The sequence below is a fragment of the Neophocaena asiaeorientalis genome, unplaced genomic scaffold (assembly GCF_003031525.2).
Source record: "Neophocaena asiaeorientalis asiaeorientalis breed wild unplaced genomic scaffold, Neophocaena_asiaeorientalis_V1.1 scaffold629, whole genome shotgun sequence".
NCBI lineage: Eukaryota > Metazoa > Chordata > Mammalia > Artiodactyla > Phocoenidae > Neophocaena > Neophocaena asiaeorientalis.
This window is the reverse complement of record NW_020175468.1, coordinates 4,034,964-4,057,115: the sequence shown is the minus strand read 5'-3', so window position 1 is coordinate 4,057,115 and position 22,152 is coordinate 4,034,964. Positions and strand designations below refer to the sequence as shown.

The 22,152-nt window shown below is 51.3% G+C and overlaps 2 protein-coding genes and 1 non-coding gene across 8 annotated transcripts in view; 2 read left to right on the top strand and 1 right to left on the bottom strand.

Moving 5' to 3' along the window:
- The first annotated feature begins 1,515 nt into the window (after positions 1 to 1,515).
- Positions 1,516 to 10,584, top strand: FKRP (fukutin related protein). 6 transcript variants are annotated; one of them, XM_024768597.1, is made up of 5 exons: positions 1,516 to 1,733; positions 2,087 to 2,147; positions 2,546 to 2,607; positions 2,717 to 2,881; positions 6,745 to 10,584. In XM_024768597.1, the coding sequence occupies exon 5, from the start codon at positions 6,785 to 6,787 to the stop codon at positions 8,270 to 8,272; it is 1,488 nt and encodes a 495-aa protein (XP_024624365.1). In that variant the 5' UTR covers positions 1,516 to 1,733; positions 2,087 to 2,147; positions 2,546 to 2,607; positions 2,717 to 2,881; positions 6,745 to 6,784; the 3' UTR covers positions 8,273 to 10,584. The 6 variants fall into 6 exon arrangements, with proteins under 6 accessions (XP_024624365.1, XP_024624366.1, XP_024624368.1 ...); XM_024768598.1 differs by having other exon boundaries at positions 2,045 to 2,147; XM_024768600.1 differs by lacking the exon at positions 2,087 to 2,147.
- Positions 10,585 to 13,045: 2,461 nt separating this feature from the next.
- LOC112415704 (U6 spliceosomal RNA) lies at positions 13,046 to 13,149 on the top strand. The gene has a single exon (XR_003006359.1). It is a non-coding gene; the product is annotated as a U6 spliceosomal RNA (small nuclear RNA).
- Positions 13,150 to 15,402: 2,253 nt separating this feature from the next.
- Positions 15,403 to 22,152, bottom strand: part of SLC1A5 (solute carrier family 1 member 5) — an 11,387-nt gene continuing 4,637 nt past the window's right edge. The window contains 6 exon segments of the mRNA XM_024768368.1: positions 15,403 to 16,213; positions 16,215 to 16,392; positions 18,165 to 18,299; positions 18,444 to 18,638; positions 19,421 to 19,654; positions 21,399 to 21,565. Of these exon segments, the coding sequence (XP_024624136.1) occupies positions 16,004 to 16,213; positions 16,215 to 16,392; positions 18,165 to 18,299; positions 18,444 to 18,638; positions 19,421 to 19,654; positions 21,399 to 21,565 (1,119 nt within the window). The 3' untranslated portion in view covers positions 15,403 to 16,003.

Below are 22,152 nucleotides of genomic sequence, written 5' to 3'. Positions count from 1 at the left end.
GCAATGCCATTGGCTCTGCCTCCATAACAGGGTACTGAGAAGATCTAATAAGATGTACCCTGGGGAAGAGTTCTGTAAGTAGAGATGCGACACCATGGGACACCAAAGCAAGGGGGTACTTACATAAGGATTTCTCTCCCACCCCAACCCCAAGCCTCTGCCACCACACAGCTAAGATCCCTATTGGGGTGGGAGAATTGCAGGATGCTCTCTTTATTCATCCTAAGGACAAAATTCTAATCCGATATTTACTTGGGTCCCCACCTCAACTAGATAGGAAATAGCAAATCGGAAGGGGAAAGACGAGCTGCTAGAAGCAGGTACTGACTTCTGTTAGTAACGCCCCAGCCCAGGGACCCTTCAAATCCTCACAACTCTGATACCCAGGCTCATGACACTCTGCCAATCGACCCACACTTCTCAAGGTCACAAAACCCAGTCCAGCCTCAGCCTCTTCCAATCATCCGAGGGCACATCCCTCCCCCAAGCTACTCGACAAACCATAGGGTCCTTTCCCAGAAACTTCCACAACACCTCCCCCCAGGATCCTTCTGAGAAGCTTCCTCTGGCTGCCTTCCTGCTCTACAAAATGCTCCCCCTGCCATCCCTCAGGTCCCCCGGATTCCTCCTCACATTCTCCATCCCGCCTCCCATCTCCACAGCTGGACATGTTTGACCCTCCCCCACTCCAGTTCGGGGGTCTCCATCCGACTTCCTACACACTTCCCATCTCAGGGCGGGGGTCCCCGCTCCTCCACACCCCCAAAGAGTTTCGGCTCTCAGGCTCTTCCAACACAGGTTCTTGGGGCACGTCCTGGCCCCGTCCGTGCTTCCGACCCAGGGACCCCCTCCCGTGCCCTCCGAAGCCACGCCTGCCAGGACTCCCCAAAGTTTCCTCCTCAGAGGGGAGGGCACACATCTTCATCGGGGACCCCCCCGACACCTTGCTCTCATCCCCCGAGTCCTCAACACAGCCGTCTTTCAGTCCCTCCTGTCCAAACGCTCCGAAACACACCCGTCCCGAGCTCCCTGACTTCCTCTTCCGACTCACCCGGGTTACCCGCCCCGACCCGCTCTCGCTCCCAACGGCTCCCAAGTTCCCCCGACTCCCCCTCTCTCCCACCCGGGGCCCAGCGGGCTCCACCTCCAACGCGCACCTGGTCGGGGACGGAGTGGGAGTCCCTCGGCACCCTTGGAGCTTTTTGCTCACTCATACAAGACTCCTCCATCCTCTCTCATCACCCTTTGCTGAGTTCTCTTGGGGTCCCCTCGGGGCCCCGAGGCCACTCTCTCAGGAACCCTTCTACCGGTCCGTTCACTCCCACTCCCACTTACAGCCGGTTCTGCTCCCCTGCGCCCCTTTTCTCGGCGGCCGCGGTCGGGCCCTCCCGGCCCTGGGCCCCCCTCCCGCCTCCAGCTGCCCGGGTGCCCTTAGGATCCCCCTCGGACGGCCCCTCACTCCGTCTCGGGGCCGGTCGCGGTCCTGGAGCGGGGCGCGCGCCCGAAGGAGGGCAAACGCGACCCAGGCCCAGCGCGAGGGTTGCCTTTGGGAAGCGCGGGACTTAAGGGGGGGCCGCTTTCTGCCCCCCTCCTCATGCTTCACCCCAAAGAAAGACTCTAGTCCTCTCCATACCCAAACACCATTCTCCTCGACAATCACTGTCACTCTTTCAGAGACAGAGCGACCACCAACGGTGGTTTCAGCAATGGCCCCATCCTGATTCCTGGCCCAGGTCGGTTGTCATGGTAACTCTTCCCAGTCGGGAACACCCTTAGCCTCCCCTCCCCTCCACCTTTGTGGTTATGGAGCTCCAAACCTGTCCTGGCCCTGCACCAGGAAGAGGTTGCTAAGGTAACCCAAGTCCCTGGTAGTTCTTATACCCCTACCCTCATTGGTTACTATGGCAACCTCACCTAGCACTCAGGTAGAAAGGACCCCAGCCCCAAGGACACTGCTGAGGGAAACATCTCTTTCCCAATCCCTCTGCCCAGCCACCCAGTTGGCATTACCATGGTAACCATCCATCTCCCCCTTTCCCATCAGTGGGAGGTCTGTGGACCAAACCAACCAGGTGTTTTTATTTAGAGGAGATGCTCTGCTGAGGAGTAGTCGCTATGGTTACAAGGCCCGGACCATCCCCAGGGAGGTAAGAAAAAAGCAAAGCCAAGTCCTGGTTACTATGGTAATGGGGGCAGTCCCCCTTCCAGTGACCCTAGGAACCAGGCCCACCAAGGTACAGGACATTTTAGGATTGTCTCTCAGGATGAAGTGTGTCTAGGAAAGGGGTTGTCATGGTAACACCTTCTGTCACTTCTAGCCTTACCTTTCTGGACACATTTATGAAAGAAGGGATGGTTATAGGTTGCTATGACGTCCTTCCCTTCACTCCTTCCCTTCACAGATGCTTCAGGTGGTCCCTGAGCTTATGAGATTTCAAGAGAAATGATTCCTTGACCTCGTTGCCACTTTTTTAGGTAAAATGAAATTGTGCTCTATTGTGTGAAATTGGCTGATTTGGGGTTTTCTGGTTTCTCCTTCCCTCAGCAGTGCAGCTGAGCTGGGCTGGAACTGCCCCCCTGGAGCTCCCTCAGCCTGCAACCTAGGAGGTAAGAAGCCCCTCAGTGTCACCTGCACTCACGTGGGAACTGCCCTTGTCCCCAAAGGTTTTTCCACACATCACTCATTTTCTCTATCCGTCACATTCCCATTCTACAGATGCAGCAACTGAGGCTCGGGCCAGGTGAAGTCTAGCCTGAAGTGAATGTGGATCCACTTACCTTGTTTTGTGGGTAATGGAGAGACAAAGTCTCAGCTTAACTGTCTCTCCTCCCCTGACCACCTTTTCTCTCTCACGCTCCCTGATGGTTTCCTGCTCTATCTGTAAGTTGTTTGCAGGGATTTTGTCTGTCTTCCTACCTCTGGAGGGCCTGCCCAACCACTGCCTGGTTCACCCCGTGTCCCCAGAACACAGAGGGCACTCAATAAATATATGTTTGTTGAGTTAATGAGTTGAATTAATTAATTAATGTGCCATATTCAGCTTTGAAAGCACCTGTCAAGTGAGGGCAAGGGAAAGGGGTTATCTCACTGAAGATGGGTTGAAAGTTGGACTGTCTTTGTGGACCCAAAAGAGACAGCAGAGTTTATTGGCTAAAATCACAACACTGGAGCCAGCTTCCCGGTCAAATCCCAGGTCCACCACTTCCCAGCTGTGTGACCTTGGGCAAGTGACTTCACCTGTCTGTGCCTCAGTTTCCTCATCTTTAAATGTGATCATAATGTGAAGATTAAACAAGTTAAGATCGGTAAAATGCTTAGAACAGGAACTGGCACATCAAGGGCAGCTAGAATTGTTGATATTATTATGATCCTTCAAAACCATCATTTCATCCACTTTGCCCCAGTGAAGGAGTTTTGAGTCCTTACAGCTGGGGAAGCCAAGACTGACCTTGTCAGGGTACTAGGTGATTCCTCTCTCTCTCTACTCTGGTTCCCTCACCTCCTCAGCTGGCTGTCATACCTGCTGGTCTCTGAGAAACTGGCTTCTGTCCTCTGTCCTTTTGGGCACCTCCTGGCCCAGAGTCAGCCAGATAGCGTGTGGTGAGAACCAGGTTCCGGGGGCGGAGACCTGGGTTCCGCTCCCTCTGGTCTTCCTCTCTCTGTGCCGCAGGTTCCCCGTCTGAATAACAGGAGTCAGTCATTCATTCCACACACATTTATTGAGCACCTGCTGTGTGCCAGGTACTGAGCCATGTTCTGGGTGTACAGCAGGGAACAAAACAGACAAAACAAGAGACAAGATAAGTAAAATCTACATGAGAACTACTAGGGGAGGAAAATAGCCCAGGGATGGGACATAGGAAGTATGTGGGTGATAGGGAGAGGCATTTTTATGTAGGGTGGCCAAAGGAAGGGATCACTGGATAGGTGATATTTGAGCAAAGACCTGAAAGCCAGGGGAGAAGGCATGCAGCTGCTACCTGGGGGAGAGCATCCAGGCAGAGGGGACAGCCAGTGCCACAGCTGGGGTCTCCTGGGTGTATTTGGAGAATGGTGTTTGGTGGCCCACGTGGCTGCAGCTGAGCGGACAAGTGGGAGAGGGTGGGGGGATCACGTGGAGCCTTGTGGGTCCCAGCGAAGACTTTGGCTTTTCCTTTGAGTGAGTCTTGAGCCACAGGAGGCTTGAGCAGACGCAGGACAGAATCTAACTGAAGATTGAACAGGATCCTTCTGGGCTCTGAGTGGGGCACAGACCATAGGAGACAAGGCCGAAGCAGGAGGAAGGTCTCTTCAGAATTGTTAGAAGATTCTGAAACCATCTAAAGGTCTCTTCTCTGTTTCTGTGTACCTGAGTGCTAAAATTCTAAGATTTTTAAGACCCCGAAGATTCTGTGGTCCCCATGGTTCCTCCCCCCGCAGTAATGTGAGTTGCCTGAGCTCGGTGGTATTGTCTGTCTCTGTGTGTTATGTGTCCACGGCTGTTTCCCCGGGGCCTAGGACAGTGCGTGGTATGTTGTAGGAGTTCCACAACCTGGAACGATGGAAGGAAGGAGGGATTGATCGCAGGTCCAGAAGGCAGTTCCAAGGTTCTGAAGAATAACAAGTCGCTCCGAAAGTGCAACTCAGACTCTTAAGTGCCATCTGAGTTGGGTCAGAGAAGGGCAAGCGGGCCTGGGATGGGTGAAGAGGGATGAGAGGGCGTTTCTGGAGGGAGAGAGAGAGAGAGAGGAGACAGGGAGACCAGGGCAGGGCCCCAGGTGCATGGCCGCAGTGCAGAATTTGGCCCTGGGGACCTGAGTGGGCTTTACAGACACACAAAACCCCTGCCCCCAGTCATCATCTTTTCACCAAGTGTATTTTCAGTGCCCAGTCATGTGGGAGGAACACAGTGGTGACTGAGACAGTCCTGGCTCTACCCTCCTGGGGCTCACAGTCTAGTGGGGCAGACAGAGCCATCCCCAGACAGTGCCAAACCAGAACAGGCAGCCCAGGGGTTCCGGGAGCCCAGAGGGGACTTTTGACTCAGACTGTGGTTCAGGGAGGGCTTCCTGGAGGAGGGGCCATCTGAGCTAAAGCCTGAGCATAAGTGAGTTCTCCAGGAGAAAAGAGGCACGGGGAGAAGGGGTGATCGAGAGGAGACTCTTCTAGGCAGGAGGAACAGGATACACAAAGGTTTAGAAATACGATCTGTTTGAAGAAAAGTCCAAGATGGCTTACGCACAGAGTTCGAGGATGCATGGCAGGAGATGGGGCTGGAATGGTGGCAGGCAAGGGCCAGGTCATACGAGGCCTGGTGGGACTTTGTAAGAAACTTAGACTTTCTCCCCAGGGCACTAGGGAGCCATGGCAGGTTCTGAGCGAGAGAGGGAGAGGTCAGATTTGTGCTTTATGCAGACCCCTCTGGCTGCCACGAGGAGGGGACTTAGGAGAACGTGGGAGGCTGGGTGGGGATCTGGGTGAACCAGGGTTGAAGGGAGAGCTGTGGGAATGGGGAGGAGGGGGTCAGAAGTATTTAGGAGGTAGGAAGATTAGCGGGGTCTCTGACGTCCCCCTCTCCGGGAGGGGCAGAACCTATGAAGATCCTTCATGGGGAAACTTTAGTATCTGCTCAGAAGAGAGAGTTAGTTATTCCTTCTGTGCTGGAGACCAGCCACATCTTCAAGTTGTGATGGGGACATGGAGACAGCGCCACCTGGGGGTTGCTTAGGAATGTGGCCCATGAATAGAGGTGGAGGTGCCCTATGGAGGGAGCACAGCCTCTTTGGATGCAGCCCACTCTACTTTAAAAAAAAAAAAGGTTTTTTAATTGTGATAAAATACACATAACAAAAATTTTCATCTTAACAGTTTTCAAGTGCATAGCTCAGTAGTGTTAAGTATATTCATATTATTGTGCAAACAATCTCCAGAACTTTTTCATCTTGCAAAACTGGAACTCTATACCCAGTAAACAACAACTCCCCGTTTCTGCCTCCTCACAGCCCCTGGCAACCACCATCTACTTCCTGTTTGTATGAGTTTGACCCATTCCATTAAAAAAAAAAAAATTAATTAGTGGCCAACATTACAAACTGGAATAATTCTATGATTTAAGAAAACATTTCTAGCTTTCCTTGCAAAACCAAAAACATCTGGCTGACCATCAGGAAAGAGATGGCCAGATGGCAGAGGATTTGAGGAAGTGAGAAGGAGGCAGCAGGGGAGGGGCTTGGTGGCCAAGGCTCTGACCCCGGGGCCGGGGTCAGGGGGGGGGTGGCGCGGGGAAGGGATGAAGAGATCAGGGGTGAGAGCAGGGAATGAATGGGGTCGGGGCATTTATAACTGAACCCGAATCTGAATGAGAAGTTGACAATGAATAAAAGGGTGAGACTGAACAAGGAAGAAGGGAAGGTGATTCATTGGTTAAAAACTTCCTGAGCATCTAATGTGTACCTGGCTCTGTGCTGAGTAGCCTTGGGGACCCAACAGTGACCAAGACAGGCTCAGGACCTGCCCTCACACAGACTGGGCCCTACTCACTAATGAATTAGAGTGGTAGGCTAGAGTCGGGGAACCCAGGGGTCTGAAGGAGCCCAGAGGGGGTTGCATGACCCAGCCTGGGATCAGGGAGGGCTTCCTGGAGGAGGAAATGTCGGAAGTGAAACCAAATAAGGAAAAGGCTGGGACAGGAAGACAAGGCTGAGGATGGGTGGGGGGGTTTCTGACAACCAGCTCCAGTCTCCCCTTTCATCCCCGCTCCCCAGGATACCCGGGAAGCCCAGCTAAGGGCCTGACTTCAGCCCCATGCGGCTCACCCGCTGCCAGGCTGCTCTGGCAGCCGCGATCACCCTCAACCTCTTGGTCCTGTTCTATGTCTCGTGGCTGCAGCACCAGCCCAGGTACTCCCCAGCCAGGGGCTCCCGCCGTGGATCTGCCTCCAGCCCCCGGGTCACCATCTTGGTGCGGGAGTTCGAGGCCTTTGACAACGCGGTGCCAGAGCTGGTGGACTCCTTCCTGCAGCAGGACCCAGCCCAGCCGGTGGTGGTGGCAGCCGACACGCTCCCCTACCCGCCTCTCGCCCTGCCCCGCATCCCCAGCGTTCGCCTGGCGCTGCTCCAGCCCGCCCTGGACCGGCCCGCTGCAGCCTCGCGCCCTGAGACCTACGTGGCCACCGAGTACGTGGCCCTGGTGCCTGACGGGGCGAGGGCCGAGGCACCGGGCCAGCTGAAGCGCATGGCTGAGGTGCTGCAAGCAGGAGGCGCACGCCTGGTGGCCGCTCCCGTTGCTTCGGCCAACCCTGCCCGGTGCCTGGCCCTGAACGTCAGCCTGCGGGAGTGGACGGCGCGCTACGGCCCGGCACCCTCCGCACCCCGCTGCGACGCCCTGGAAGGGGACGCCGTGGTTCTCCTGCGCGCCCGCGACCTCTTCAACCTCTCGGCGCCCCTGGCCCGGCCCGTGGGCACCGGCCTCTTCCTGCAGACCGCCCTCCGCGGGTGGACGGTGCAGCTGCTGGACCTGCCCTTCGCCAGGGCACGCCAGCCCCCGCTGACCACGGCCCACGCGCGCTGGAAGGCGGAGCGCGAGGGGCGGGCGCGGCGGGCGGCGCTGCTGCGGGCGCTGGGCATCCGCCTGGTGAGCTGGGAGGGCGGGCGGCTCGAGTGGTTCGGATGCAACAAGGAGACCCCGCGCTGCTTCGGGACAGTGGTGGGCGACACGCCGGCCTACCTGTACGAGGAGCGCTGGACACCCCCGTGCTGCCTGCGTGCGCTGCGCGAGACGGCCCGCTACGTGGTGGGCGTGCTGGAGGCGGCCGGCGTGCGCTACTGGCTGGAGGGTGGCTCGCTGCTGGGGGCGGCCCGCCACGGGGACATTATCCCGTGGGACTACGACGTGGACCTGGGCATCTACCTGGAGGACGTGGGCAACTGCGAGCAGCTGCGGGGTGCCGAGGCGGGCTCGGTGGTGGATGAGCGCGGCTTCGTGTGGGAGAAGGCTGTGGAGGGCGACTTCTTCCGCGTGCAGTACAGCGAGAGCAACCACCTGCACGTGGACCTGTGGCCCTTCTACCCTCGAAACGGGGTCATGACGAAGGACACGTGGCTGGACCACCGGCAGGATGTCGAGTTCCCCGAACACTTCCTGCAGCCTCTCGTGCCCCTGCCCTTTGCCGGCTTCGTGGCGCAGGCACCTAACAACTACCGCCGCTTCCTGGAGCTCAAGTTCGGCCCCGGGGTCATCGAGAACCCCGAATACCCCAACCCAGCACTCCTGAGTTTGGCAGGAAGCAGCTGAAGCTCCAGCGCCCGATCTTGGAGTCAGGAGCACATTCGGGCACAGGGCATTCATTGTCCTTTGTCTTGGTGCTGCTGGCGTTTGGTGGGCAAGCCAGGGATGCCAAGCCACCATGCTGGGCCCAGCACAGCCCGGGACCTCAAAGGTGTGCCCTGCCCCAAATTTCCAGAACCGGGGCTCCAGGGCTGGGGCAGAGTTTTGGAAAGAGAGGGAAAAAGAGTGTAGGTTCTGGGGCCAGACTGCTGTGTCCCAATTTCTCTGCGCCTCGGTTTCCTCCAGGATTCAGTGTGTGCCTTCAGGGTCTAGCACACAAAGAGCCCCAGGACACTTGGCCGTTGGGGGTTGCTTCTGCCACTAGAGGGCGCCCTTGTCCTACCTTGGGGCCAAGGCGAATGTACGCCCGGGACCTCTGTTCCACGGCTTTCACGTCTCTTGAGCCTTTGGTCTTCCCTCTAGCCTCCTGTGCCTGGCAGGACAGGATGACTAAATCCCCTTCTTTCTGAAAACGACCTCCTTCCCTCCTGGGAGAGCGCTGTGAGGTGCGTGCTGCTCGTAACCCCATCTTGCAGAGAAGCAAACAGGCTCTGAGGTGTGGCTGTGGTTAAGAACCGGGTTCTGGATCCCGGCCCCCTCCATTTAACTGTTACCTCATTATTTTAGCTCTCTGCACCTGTTAGCCACTCGCAAGGTGGGGTAAACAATAATCATAGCTCACGTTTACTGAGCACTTAGTGTGTGTCAGGCATCGTTCTCAGTATTTCACACGGAGTAACCGGCTTATCCCCCACCTTGCCCCTCTGAGGTGAGAGCTGCTGTTATTTTGATTTCACAGATGAGGAAACAGGCCAGAATGGTAAAGCCACTTGTCCAAAGTCAGACAGCTTGGGAAGTGTCAGAGAGGGGACTTGAACCCAGGCTGTCCGTCTGTAGCCTGCATTGCCGTTGCCTGCTATGCCCCTCTCTGGTGATAGTACCCAAGGGGGGCTTTGGGAAGCCACACGGCTTAGCAGGTAAAGCGACAGCAGCCTTCCTCTCGTGATCGTGCACCTAAGAGGAAATACTGTTTGGGCATGTACCTCCAATAGGTAGATTTATTTATAAATTATATCCAGGTACTACTAGCATTCTGTATATTAGTAATAAGGCTTAAATTATTCCATTTTAAAATTAAAAATAAATAGAGAGGGTTTTGATTGCCAGCCTCATCCCAGTGACTTGTCGCGCACATCCCTTGGGTGTATGCACCTGGCTTTGAGACCACAGGCTCTGAAGTGGGAGAGGCCTGGGTTCAAATCCAAGTGCTTCAAATCCAAATCCCACTGTGAACTTGGGCCACCAGTGACTCTGACTCTCTTCACCTTGGCTTTGCACCTGGGAAACAGGGCTAATGGTGACCCTCGCCCCACAGGAGTGCTGTGAGGGACTTGGGTGGTAAAGGGGTCGGGAGTCAGGGCTGGATGTGGCTCCTGGCTTGGCTACTTACTTTCTTTGTGACCTTAGGCAAGTCACTGCTTCACTGAATGGGTGGCAGGGATTGGTGACATTGCAGAAGCGTGAAGCCCTTGGAGGAGGGGGCTTCACACACCAGCAAGAGAAGATAAATGCCGATTTGGCCCAGACTCCTGAGGCTCAGACATACGAAGCCTGACTTACAGCGCAGCCTCTGTTTTTAACCACTGAACCTGCCAACGGCTCGCAGTCTGTTGGGTTCCCAGGGAGCATTCTGGAAACATATGGGGATGATTTGGGTTATTGCTATGATCGGACCGTGCTCTTGGCTGTTGGAAGGCACGGCCCAGGGATGGAGATGTCTTATAATATATGCAGGGCACCTCCACACAATGAAGCAGGGTCCCTTGTCACATACTATTTATTTTAAAATGTCCCATTGGGCATTCATGAAAGGCGGTGATGTTCAAAATATTTTGCAGCTGGCATGGTAATATAAATACGTAAATCAATATCCGCGTCACATCTTAAAATATTTTTTCTCAAAATAATCAATATTAGCTATCTATATATACATATTTCTTTAAGGTGTTGCCAAGAACGTAAGTTGAAGCTCAAATCACTCGTAAATCATTGTAATGGTTTTGTTTCATTTAGAAATTGTTGGTGTGATTTCTTGATTGGCACCGCTGTATGTACATAAAATAACATGTTATATATGTACATATGTATATTTAAAATAACCTTGTCTTAGCTGTGGTTTGATAAGGGAACCGCATCAAATGCTTTTAGCAACTTCCCATTAAATTGAGAATCCTTAGGACTTGAGATCTCAATAGATAAAGAATTTCTCTTAGCAGCAACTGCGGTGTCTTGGTGTTTTTCTCCTCTCTTTGCTGTTCCTGAACTAACAGCAATTACATCTGAAACTTTCCTAGCCCTTAAAATATTGTCGAATAGTTTTGTCTATTCAATATGTTTATTACCAACTAAGTAATGGGATGACAGAAAACCCATCACAACAACTAACTTGAACAATTTATCGCAATATGTATTATTGAATTTTACACTTTCTCACTCACTCATACTATTCACCAGCCAGAAGTATTTCAATACTTTAACAACCAGCCCATCCATACTAGTGCAAACTAACGAAATTTTAGCCTTACTTGGAAAAACCTGGTTAAGAATGATCTGAGCCTAGAACCTAACTCTCCTTAGGCAAACACAAAGTCTTATTAGATGGTTTTCATAGGTTCTGACTTTTCCAGGAAGTGCAACTACCACGTAAGATGAGGGAAGCTTGTGGTTTGTTTGAAACTTGGCCAAGGATTGTCAACAATATCAGAAAACCACGTTCCACCTGGTTCTTGGTAATTCAACACCTAAACCGCATGTTTACAGCCGCGTTAGGAGCGGCCTATGTTTCAGGTGTAAATGTTTGTCTCCCTCCTCGGGTTCTAGGAAGGTGGCCCCGCACATTTGCATATTGAAATGCATATTTTAAATTCCTATCCTTTTATTTCTCCTTTTTCTTACAGTTGGGGCAATGGGATCACTTTGTGTGTGTGTGTGTGAAGTATTTGCTTTTATTTTATTTTTATTTATTTTTATTTTTTATTGAAATATAGTGGGTTTACAATGTGTTAATTACTGCTGTACAGCAGTGATTCAGTTATATATATATATACATTCTTTTCTTTTATATTCTTTTCCATTACGGTTTATCATAGGATATTGAATCTAGTTCTCTGTGCTGTACAGTAGGACCTTGTTGTTTATTGGAATCATTTTTAATATCACGTGCCCGTGGGTTATATCATCTGTGAACTTAAACACAGAAGCATTAAACTGTGGGTTATTAATCCATTGGTAAATGGTCACTGCCAAGAGTTCCCTACTATTACCCTCCTGGCTCTCCCTGGGGACCCCCTGGGTCTCCCCCTGACCCAGCAGCCCAGGGGTTAACACTAGGCACAGTGGGAGGAAAGGGGGTCCCAGGGACTGTGGGATGAGCCAACGCATTTACCAAGTAACAAATCTTCCGGGTATCGCCCCTGGACATTACAAAATATTTGCTCTGAAAAGTGAATGGCACTCAAAGACACGTTTACAAATGCGCCTTTATGCACGTTAACTCAAACTGGAAACTACCCAATGTCCGTGAACACATGAGACAAACTGTACATCCAGACAATGGAATACTCAGTGATTAAGATGGGTTGGGGGGGCCACGGGGGCGGGGAGGAATGAACTACTGATATGTGTAAAAATATGGCTAACCCTCAAAAGCATTTATGCTGAGTTAAAGAAGCCAATGCAAAAAGTCATATACCATATGATTCCACCAATGTGAAATTCTAGAAGCGTCCAAACGAATCCTTAGGGACCAAAAGCAGATCGGTTGTGGCCTGGGCCTGGGAGGGGAAGGAGGGAAAGACAACAAAGGAGCACGAGGAAGTTTGGGGGCAGGTAGGAATGCTGTGTGTTTTGATTGTGGTGGTGGATTTTCAAGCGTGTATGTATCTGTCAAAACCCATCCCGTTGTCTGCTTTGAGGGATGCAATTTATTGTATGTAAATTATACCTCAGTAAGGGTTGACCCCCAAAAAGCAGATGGCGGAGAGGGGCCAAATGGCCTAGAAACACTGATCTGTCACTAGAAGACAAAGCTGAGTCATGACGCTGCCTGCCCGCCAGACTGTCACTCTGAGCTTGAACCCGGGCCCAAGCCCAATCCAAGGCCAGCCCGAGCCCTTCCTCCCATGCCAGTCTCCTTGGGAAAAAGCAAGAGGGGTGTCCCAATAATAGGAGTGGGTGGAGCAGGGGAGAAAGGGTGGGGAGGAGACGGAGGCTAGGCTCCAGAGAGTGGCTCTCCAGGGCTTTTTCTTCTGCTCTTATGTAACCTTCATCAGCGGCCTTTGGGTGAGGCGTAACAGAGCCATTGTCACCAGATGGTGACACCTGGCAGTGCTTGCCCAAAGTCACATAGCTGGTAGGTAGCAGAAGCGGGGTCTGCACCAGGGCAACAGCCTCTTGTAGCGAGGAGGCTCTGTAGCTGGAGCCCAACTCATTCCTTCTGCAAATATTGAGTACCTACTATGTGCCAGGACCTCTGCTGGGCTCTGGACATGCAGCCGCGAGCAGGACAAAGGTGGCTTCCTCCTGGAGTGCACGTCCTAGTGGGGACAGGGTCTGGGAGTCACCTGAGACCCTAGCAATACGGAGGAGGCTTGACATGGCTCCAGTCTTTCTATATGACCTAGATCAGCATTTTAGGCAAACTAATGGCATGTGCTCAGCACTTTAAAAAAATGGAATAGAGTGCTTGCTTTGACAGCACATACACTAAAATTGGAATGATACAGAGATTAGCTTGGCCACTGCACAGGGATGACACGCAAATTCGCGAAGCGTTCCGTATCTTTCTAAAATATGACACAAATGAACCTATCTACAAAGCACACTCACAAACATAGAGAACAGACTTGTGGTTACGAAGGGGGCAGGGGGTGTGGGAGAGATGGGTGGGAGTTTGGGATTAGCAGATGCAAACTGGTATATACAGAATGGATAAACAAGGTCCTACTGTATAGCATGGGGAACTATGTTCAATATCCTGATAAACCATAATAGAAAAGAATATGAAAAAGAATGTATATACGTGTGTGTGCGTGTGTGTGTCTAACTGAATCACTCTGCTGTACATCAGAAATTAACACAACATTGTAAATCAACTATACTTCAATTTTTAAAAATGGAATAGAAAAAATTTGGTAAGTGGGAATTCCCTGGCGGTCCAGTGGTTGGGACTCTGCGCTTTCACTGCCATGGCCTGGGTTCAATCACTGGTCGAGGAACTAAGATCCTGCAAGCCGCACAGCGTGGCCAAAATAAAAAAAAATTTTTTTAATTAAAAAAATTTTTAAGAAAATTAAAAAATGGGTAAGTACCGTTTGGTGAAATATGGCCCAGTTGTATGTACATAGATTTTCTACATAGATTGTACATGCAAAATATTACATGTGTAGGTGTGTATCTCTTTAAATAGGCATCCCTCATCATCTAAATCTCATCCATTCTCCCAAAAGCATGAAATAGAAAATTGGGCAGTAAACAGCTATTTCAAGTGAGGAAAATAATGCACTCCTAGCTCCATCCAAAAACCCCAACTGATTTCCCCAAATATCATTTAACACTCTTATTAAACACTTCCGTAACAACCCACTAAGGTTTCTGGCATAATAGAAATCATTGAAAACAACTACTTAATTTATTCAACACTTAATGAACTCATTAGTGGCTACGTTTGTATGCAATACACAATTTTGCACAGAATCAGAGATGAATGATATTTCCCTGCCACACAGCAATGATCAGAAGTAACTACATAAACCCCAAAAAGGTGCCAAAGCTGTAACATCTATAATTGGTGCCTCCAGGCACCTGGCAGAAGTCTGCATAGGGACCTAGGAAGCGGGAGAGAATATCGGTCACGGGTAACGTGCTTCAACAATGCACAAGACAGGATCCTGTTAGAACAGGTGAGTCTCGACTGGTGTCGTCCGCGTCCGGGACTCAAATAGAACTGAAAACAGTTGCAGAACAGGTTTTTGATTCACAGCAAATTGGGGGTTTAAAAAGAAAAAAAACAGAACGAGTCATTATTGGGACTACTAGGATAGTGAGTTATCCAGGGGTAACTGCATTCCTATGGAGGTGGTTATAGTTGGAAATGAATTTACCACAGGTGGGACAAAATTTTTAACTGGAAGCTAACATCCCTAGGGTACATAATGCACACATCTTAAGTGTACCGGTTATTTTTCCAAACGTTCACACCTGTGTAAGCATCAGTCATATCAAGATATAGGACATTTGCTGTGTCATAGAAAGTTCCCTTGCGCCCTCTCCTGATCTATATATAGATCCTCGTAGGTTACCATTGTTCCGATTTCTCTCACCATAGACCAGTTTAGCCTGTTCTAGACTTTCATTTATAAATGGAATTGGAAGGCATGTAGTATTTCTGGTTCCTTTCACTCAAATGTTATCTGTGGGATGCATGGTGTTAAGTATATCAATACTTTTTTTGCCCAGCAGGCTTCCATCGAACGATGATGGTACCAGCTAATCCAATTGATTTGTTTCTAAATTTTGGCAATTAGAGAGCAGCTATAACATGTGTGTACCAGCTTTTGTGTGAATAGGAGCTTTCATTTCTCTTGGGTAAATCCCCAGGAGGCAGGACTCATGAGCCCCATGGTAAGTAGATATTTTAAAATATACTTTGATATTAAAGTGCCCAGTTTTTTGGGGGGTTTTTTGCGGTACGCGGGCCTCTCACTGCTGTGGCCTCTCCCGTTGCGGAGCACAGGCTCCAGACGCGCAGGCTCCGCGGCATGTGGGATCTTCCCGAGCCGGGGCACGAACCCGTGTCCCCTGCATCGGCAGGCAGACTCTTAACCACTGTGCCACCAGGGAAGCCCTAAAGTGCCCAGTGATTTTCCAAAGTGACTGGACCATTTTGCATTCCCACCAACAATGCATAGGCTCTGTCCAGTTCCACATTCTCATCAGCACTTGGTATTGCTTTTGTTTGTTGCCATGCCAATAAGTGTGTGTAGTGGTATCTCGCTGTGGTTTCCAACAGTGCTGTGTGTGTATATATATTTTTTTTATTTTTTGGCCGCGTGTTTTTTGATGAACAGATATTTTATTTCAATGAAGTCCAATTTATCATTTTGTTGTTGTTTGTTGTTTTCTGTGTGGCTAGCACTTTTAGTCAAACTCTGGAAAACATCTGATTAGATATACTTGACAATTGTATTGCTGAAAAGCATCCTCTGGAGTAACAGCAGTGTGTGTCCTCAGTCTCCCCTCAGGGTTCCCGGGAGTGTTTCTGTTACTGTGAAGGAACAGAGGGCCTGGAGACAGGGTGGGATGGTACCGTGGAGAGTCACAGAAAACACACACACACACACACACACACACACACACACACACAGCTAGAGCTACAGCCACCAAAATAACCATCAAAGGAGCCAGCAACCTGTCAGAACATCCTTCTGCTCGAAGAGGGAAGAATTTCCCATGGTGCCCTGCGCCGAGACACGAGGCCATGCAGGCTCCCAGGATGGGGTGTGGAGGCCGCTACTTCTCCATCTTGCTGTTTTCTAGCCTTGGGTGAGGACAGGAGTTGACGACTGGGGAGATTTGGGGACAGACAGTCACACACACGCAAGCAAACGCATATACCCCAGCAGTGAGGCCTCCCAGATCTCATGGCAGGGAGGGAAGCTGAGGCCTGTGGCTCCCCGAGCGTGTGGGTGGGACTCTCCAAGAGGCCCTGTTTGTCCGTTCATCCATGCCGCGTGCTTCCAATGTCCAAAGCACCCCACCCCCCGACTGGGGCAGGGAGGGTCCCTGCTGGGATTTACATGACTGATTCCTTCTCACAGGTGTCAGCGTCCCCAGCAGGTCCTGGACAGTGTTTGAGGAGAGGGTTCCCTTCCTCGGTGTGGTCCGGCAGCGCAGCCAAGGGCGCCTCACTCTTCACATGGATCAGCTCGGGCACTGAACTGCGGGACTCTGTGCGATCCACGTAATTTTGGAGGAGTCCTGCCCCAAAGGCGTCACCTTCCACGTTGAGGACAGTACAGGACCGGTCGCTGAAGGGGGAACAGTGAGGGGGAAGTGAGTGGGAGGGGAAGGGTCAGGGCCCAACTCTCTCCCCTCTCCCTGCCTGTTACCTTCAAGTCCCCATCATGCCCTCCTTCACAGAACCCTGTTCTACTCCTCTTAGGGGCTCATCCCTCCATCCTCCCAGGATCCCAAATATCCCTTCCTCTAGAACCTTAAAGATCTTTTCCTCTAGAACCCCAGAAGCCTCCTACCCATCTTCCTTCCCCTACAATCCCAAGTGTCCCATCAGGCTTTCTCTGCCTTAGGACCCCAAAGATCTCCTCCATCCTCCCTGGATCCCCAAAGATCCTTCTTCCAATCAAATACAAGATTTGTTCCTTCTGGAACCTCAAAACATCATGCCTCCCTTTCCTTGGGGCCCCAGAGGACCCATCAATGCCTCTTTCTTCTTCTGAAATACTAAGTTCTCCCTCAGGTCCTTCTCCTCCCATTTAAAAAAACTGAGATACAATTCACATATCATAAAATTCACCCTTTAAAAGAATACAACCCAGTGGTTTTTAGTTTATTCAGGGTTGTGCAACAATCACCACTATTTAATTCCAGAATATTTTCATCACTCCAGAAAGAAACCCTCATATCCATTAAGCAGTTATCCCCCATTTCCTCCCATCCCCCAGCTCTAGGCAACCACTAATCTACTTTCTGTCTATAGATTTGCCTATTCTGAACAGTTCATATAAATGGAATCATATACAATGTGGTCCTTTTTGTCTGGCTTCTTTCACTTAGCATCATATTTTCAAGGGCCATATGTCGTAGCACGTACGTTTGTATCACTGCTTCATTCCATTTTACTGCTGAATAATATTCCATTGTGTGGACATATGACACTTTGTTTATCCATTCATCAATTGATAGGTATTTGGGTTGTTTCTACCTGTTCACTATTATGAATAGAGCTGCTATGAGGATTTCCCTGGTGGTCCAGTGCTTAAGACTCTGCCTTCCAATGCAGGGGACGCAGGTTCGATGCCTGGTCGGGGAACTAAGGTCCCACATGCCTCGGGGCAACTAAGCCCATGTGCCGCAACTACTGAGCCTGTGCTCTAGAACCCATGCACCATTAGAGAGCCCGCCTGCCACAACTGAGACCTGACTCAGCCAAATAAGTAAATTAATTTTTTTAAAAAGGTGTTGAATTAAAAAAAAAAAAGTGCTGCTGTGAACATTCAGGTACAAGTTTTTGTGGACATGTTTTCAATTCTCTTGGGTTTAAACCTAGGAGTGGCATTGCTAAGACACATGGTAACTCTCTAACTTTTGAAGCCAGACTGTCTTCTAATCTTTTACACTCTTAACAGCTTAATCATGATAGTTAACAATTACGTAGCATTTTCTACTTACTGTTCTAAGTAGTTCTAAGAAAGCTGCGCGTATTAAGTCATCTAATCCTCCAGGAGGAACTATTCTCTCCATTTTACAGATGGAGAAACTGAGACACAGGGAGATTAAGTACTTGCCCAAGGTCATTATAGCTAGCAACAGTGGCTCTGGGAGCCTGGTCTAAGAGTCTGCTCTATTAACCACTGGGACATGCTACCTTTCTGGGGTTCCTCTTGGAACCCCAAAGATCCCTTTCTTCCCTCTGATTGGAACACTCAAGGTAAGGTCCCCTCCCCTTTCTTCTAGAACCCCTTCATTCCTCTCTTCTGCTCAGAGGCTCTCAATGACCCTCTTGCTCGTCCCCTTTCTCAGGGGTACCCCTGAGCCCCCCGAACCCTCGAACCACACTCACACTAGCCAGTCCACAGCCAAGATCAAGGAGATGTCGTGAACCGGCAGGCTGATCGCCTCGAGGATGATGGCCAAAGTGAGGACACCTCCAGCGGGGATGCCCGCGGCGCCCACACTGGATGCTGTGGCGGTGACCCTGGGGGAGGAGAGGAGAGGTCAGGGAGAGGCCGCTCGGTAATGGGAGAAGCTGTGGGGGTGGGGCTGCTCCTCCCAGCTCGTGTCCATTCTCAAGGGAGGGGTCAGGTGCCTTGGGGGTCCTGGCCGCAGCCCGCGCACTCACAGGATAGTGATAATCTTCACGAAGTCCAAGGATCGCTGATTGAGCTGTGCAATAAACACTGCAGCCACACACTGGAAGAGCGCGGCACCGTCCATGTTCACAGTGGCACCGATGGGCAGAATGAAGCGGCTGATGTGCTTGGCCACGCCGTTCTTCTCCTCCACGCACTTCATCATCAGCGGCAGCGTGGCGGAGCTGCGAGGGGACCGCAGATCTGAGTTGGCGCGAGCTCACCTGGCCAGCCCGACCGGGCCCCGCCCACCGCTCAAGCCACGCCCCACCTACCTCCCCTGACCATCCCCTGGCCCAGGCCCCACCCACACAGCACCTCATCTCAGGCGCAAGCTCTGCCCACCAGCCTAGACCTCTGCTTCCCATGAACCCGGGGCCTCCATCCACACCCCTTAGCCTTCCCCGCCTCGCCATGCCCTTCTCTTCTCAGAGCCAGAAGGCACTAGGGATCCCACAGAATGGAAGCATTCCAAAATATAGGGAATCTTGGACCCCTGGGAGATCACCAACGGCGACTCCTTAAAATACACATAAAAATTCATAACTAAATTCTAGAATGTCTGAGCGCTCACTGACTCACACCCCTTCCCCATCTCTACCAATAACAGACCTCGACTAAGAATTACTGTACTCTTGGGGATGCTGCTATAGGGAGGGTTGGATCCTGAGGGGACAGGGCCAGCAGAGATGGACAAACTACTCAGGAGAGGCGGAAGGAGCTTTTAGAGGTTGGATCCAGGGTAAAGCACTAGAGTCCCCCAAGGCCAGGCCTTGGGACGGGGAGGGGTTCTCAGGAAGGAAGGAATAAATCTCCAAGGCAGTAGTTTCCTAATGGGGGGGGGGGCGGTTCCCTCTACCCAGATCCAATGTCCCTAGACAAAATTTCAGGGGTCTTTAGACATCTGATGCCTGCTCCAGGCCCCTTAAGCTTAAAAACCCCGCCCTGGTCTGCCCCAAGGTCACACCTGGAGGAGGTCCCAAAGGCAGTGGCCAGCGGCGTCACGATGCCCCACAGGAACCGGTAGGGGTTCTTGCGGGTGAAGAAGAAGTAGATGAACGGCAGCACCAGAAGCCCATGGATGGCGTGGCCAAGCAAGCAGCACAGGGTGTATTTGCCGAGACTGGCGAAGAGCATCCCCACGTCCTCCATCTCCACGATCTTGCCGGCCACCAGGAACAAGATGCCCACAGGGGCATACCTAATTACCCAGGAGACAGATCACCACCTCTGACCATGTGCCCACCCAGGGCCAGGCATTGTGCTGGGCACATGGCCTGACCACACTTCTCAGCCTCCCTCAAAGTCAGGAAGCGCCCACAGCAATGTGGGCTGACGTTCTGGCACCTCCCCTGCCATCCTCCATTCTCTCCCCTTGAACATAGCGCCACTGGGAGATAAAAGAAGTTTGGGTGGTTCTATCAACCACTTGGAGTAGAGACACCCACCAGATTTGGACTTAACACATGACCGGGAAAGAAACACCCACCATGCATATCATTTTCATATTCTGGGTTTGTTTGTTACAGCAGCTAATATGACATAAACCAATACACTCTCTCACCATGAAAAATAAAAACCGTGGCTCATGTCTTAATGACAACTCCCAGGTATGAAGCATTTATGATGTGCCAAGCCCTTGAACGGGACTGAATCTTCACCACAACCCCACCAGGGAGCTCCTATTTTGAATCTCTTGCCGCTATCATTGAATTAAAATCAAATAGGTCTGTAAAACAGGGGCCATAATGCTACCAACCTCATAGGAGTCTTGGGAGGATGAAATGAGATGCCAGTTGAAATGAGTTGAAAGCTTTTTGTACACAGTAAGTGAAGTCTATAGACTTCCGCTGGGATTTATTATCACCCTCTCCTGGAGGGAAGATCCCAGGGGTTGCATGTGTCTCCCAGCCAGGAGGGCTCCCAACATCACTTCCCTGATTGCCTGATCGCTATGGCTACTTGTCTCCAAACCCCTTCTCCTCTTTAGTTACAGAAGAAAAGCACCATTTCCCAGCCACCTGTGCACCTAGGTTTGCCCAAATGCCCAAGTTCTAGCCAGTGAGATGTGCCCAGAAATTATACAAGTACTTGACAAATATTAACTAAGCTTGTTTACTGTAGGCACGCTATAGGTCAGGCACTGTCCCAAGAACTTTACACGTATTAACTCACTCGTGCCTGGTACTATCAACGCCGTTTTCCAGATGGGGAAACTGAGGCACGGCGGGATAAGTAACTTGTCATAGGGCGCACAGCTGGGAAGTAGTAGCGCCGGGATAGGAACTCAGGCTGCCCAGCTGCAGAGCCTGCTCTTACCCACACACCAAGTGTTTCTATTAGTTCCACACAGCAGCTTCTTAGATGTCAGCTACCCTGGAATCAGGGTTGGGGTTGGGGGAGATTTGCTAAAAATGCAGCAGCCCTAACCAACCTCCTGATTTCTGACCTTCTGACCCAGGATGGGTCCTGAGAATCAGTGTGACACCATGTGGAGATGAGACAGGGGAGGTGGCAAGGGTGAAGCTGAAGGCCTCTGCACATGTTTTTTTCCCTCATTATCTGAGGCCCTTTAACAAAAGCTCATACATAATGGTGATAATCGTAGCTGACATTAACTGAATGCTCAGTAGGTGCTAGACATTTAAAACACTTTCTAAGTGCTTTACTTACACCTCAGTCACTCATGTCATCTTAATTATAAACCTATAAAGCAGGCACTATTTTCCATTATTGATCCAAAGGCAAACATTTGATGACAGTGAAATCTCAGAAACCGAGATGCATTAGCCAGGCTGCGGCCACAGCTTGGCGGTCTCTTTGTCACCTTCCAATAGGATCGAGAAGGTTCCAGGATCAGTATTAGCTCTCACGGCATACAGTTCGAAGGAGCAGACAGAGGATCGCCCCACCCCGCCTCACCAGCCCCCTCTCCCACCACTTACCACATGATCCAGGAGACCAGCACCATGGTGGCATCGTTGAAGGAGTTGAAGAAGCGGATGAGCAGCTCTCCCTCAGGCCCCAGCTTCCGCAGGGCCACGCCAAAGATGATGGCAAACACCACCAGGCCCAGGATGTTCATACCCTCTACCTCAACCCCCATGGGCACCTTTGGGCAAGAACACATGGGGATGGCGGGGCCATTCAGTCAACCTGCACAGTGACTGAGGGCCTGTCCTGCGCACTGCTGGGACCCAGCAGAGACGAGACCATTCCCCAGGCCCCATCCTCCCAAGGCTCACAGTCCAGGTCCAGGGACCACCCAGAGTGGACAGGGCTGGGACGGGGGAATCCAGGGGAGTATGGGAACCAAGGAAGGTTGTGCTGCCAAGCTTGGAGGAGGGGAATCAGGGAGGGCTTCCTGGAGGAAGGGGCTAAGACCCAGAGACCGGGGGTGAACAAGGTAAAGGGAGGGGAGGGGTCTTGTTACCTCTTCTAGAGAGAGTTAACAATATGCAACAACCTTGAAATGACTCTAACTTAGGCATTCAAAGAACAGAAAGAAATTCACTGTGGCTGGAGCAGAATGGGCCAGGCAGAGTCACAAGATGAGGCTGGGTGGGTGGATGGGCAGGGACAGGACCTCACAGGGGCCCCGGGGACTATGGCGAGGAGCCTAGGCTTTCTTCTGAGGGCACTAGGGAATATGACAGGGCTTTAGGCAGGCAAGAGGCTGGGTCAGGTTTGTGCTTTGGA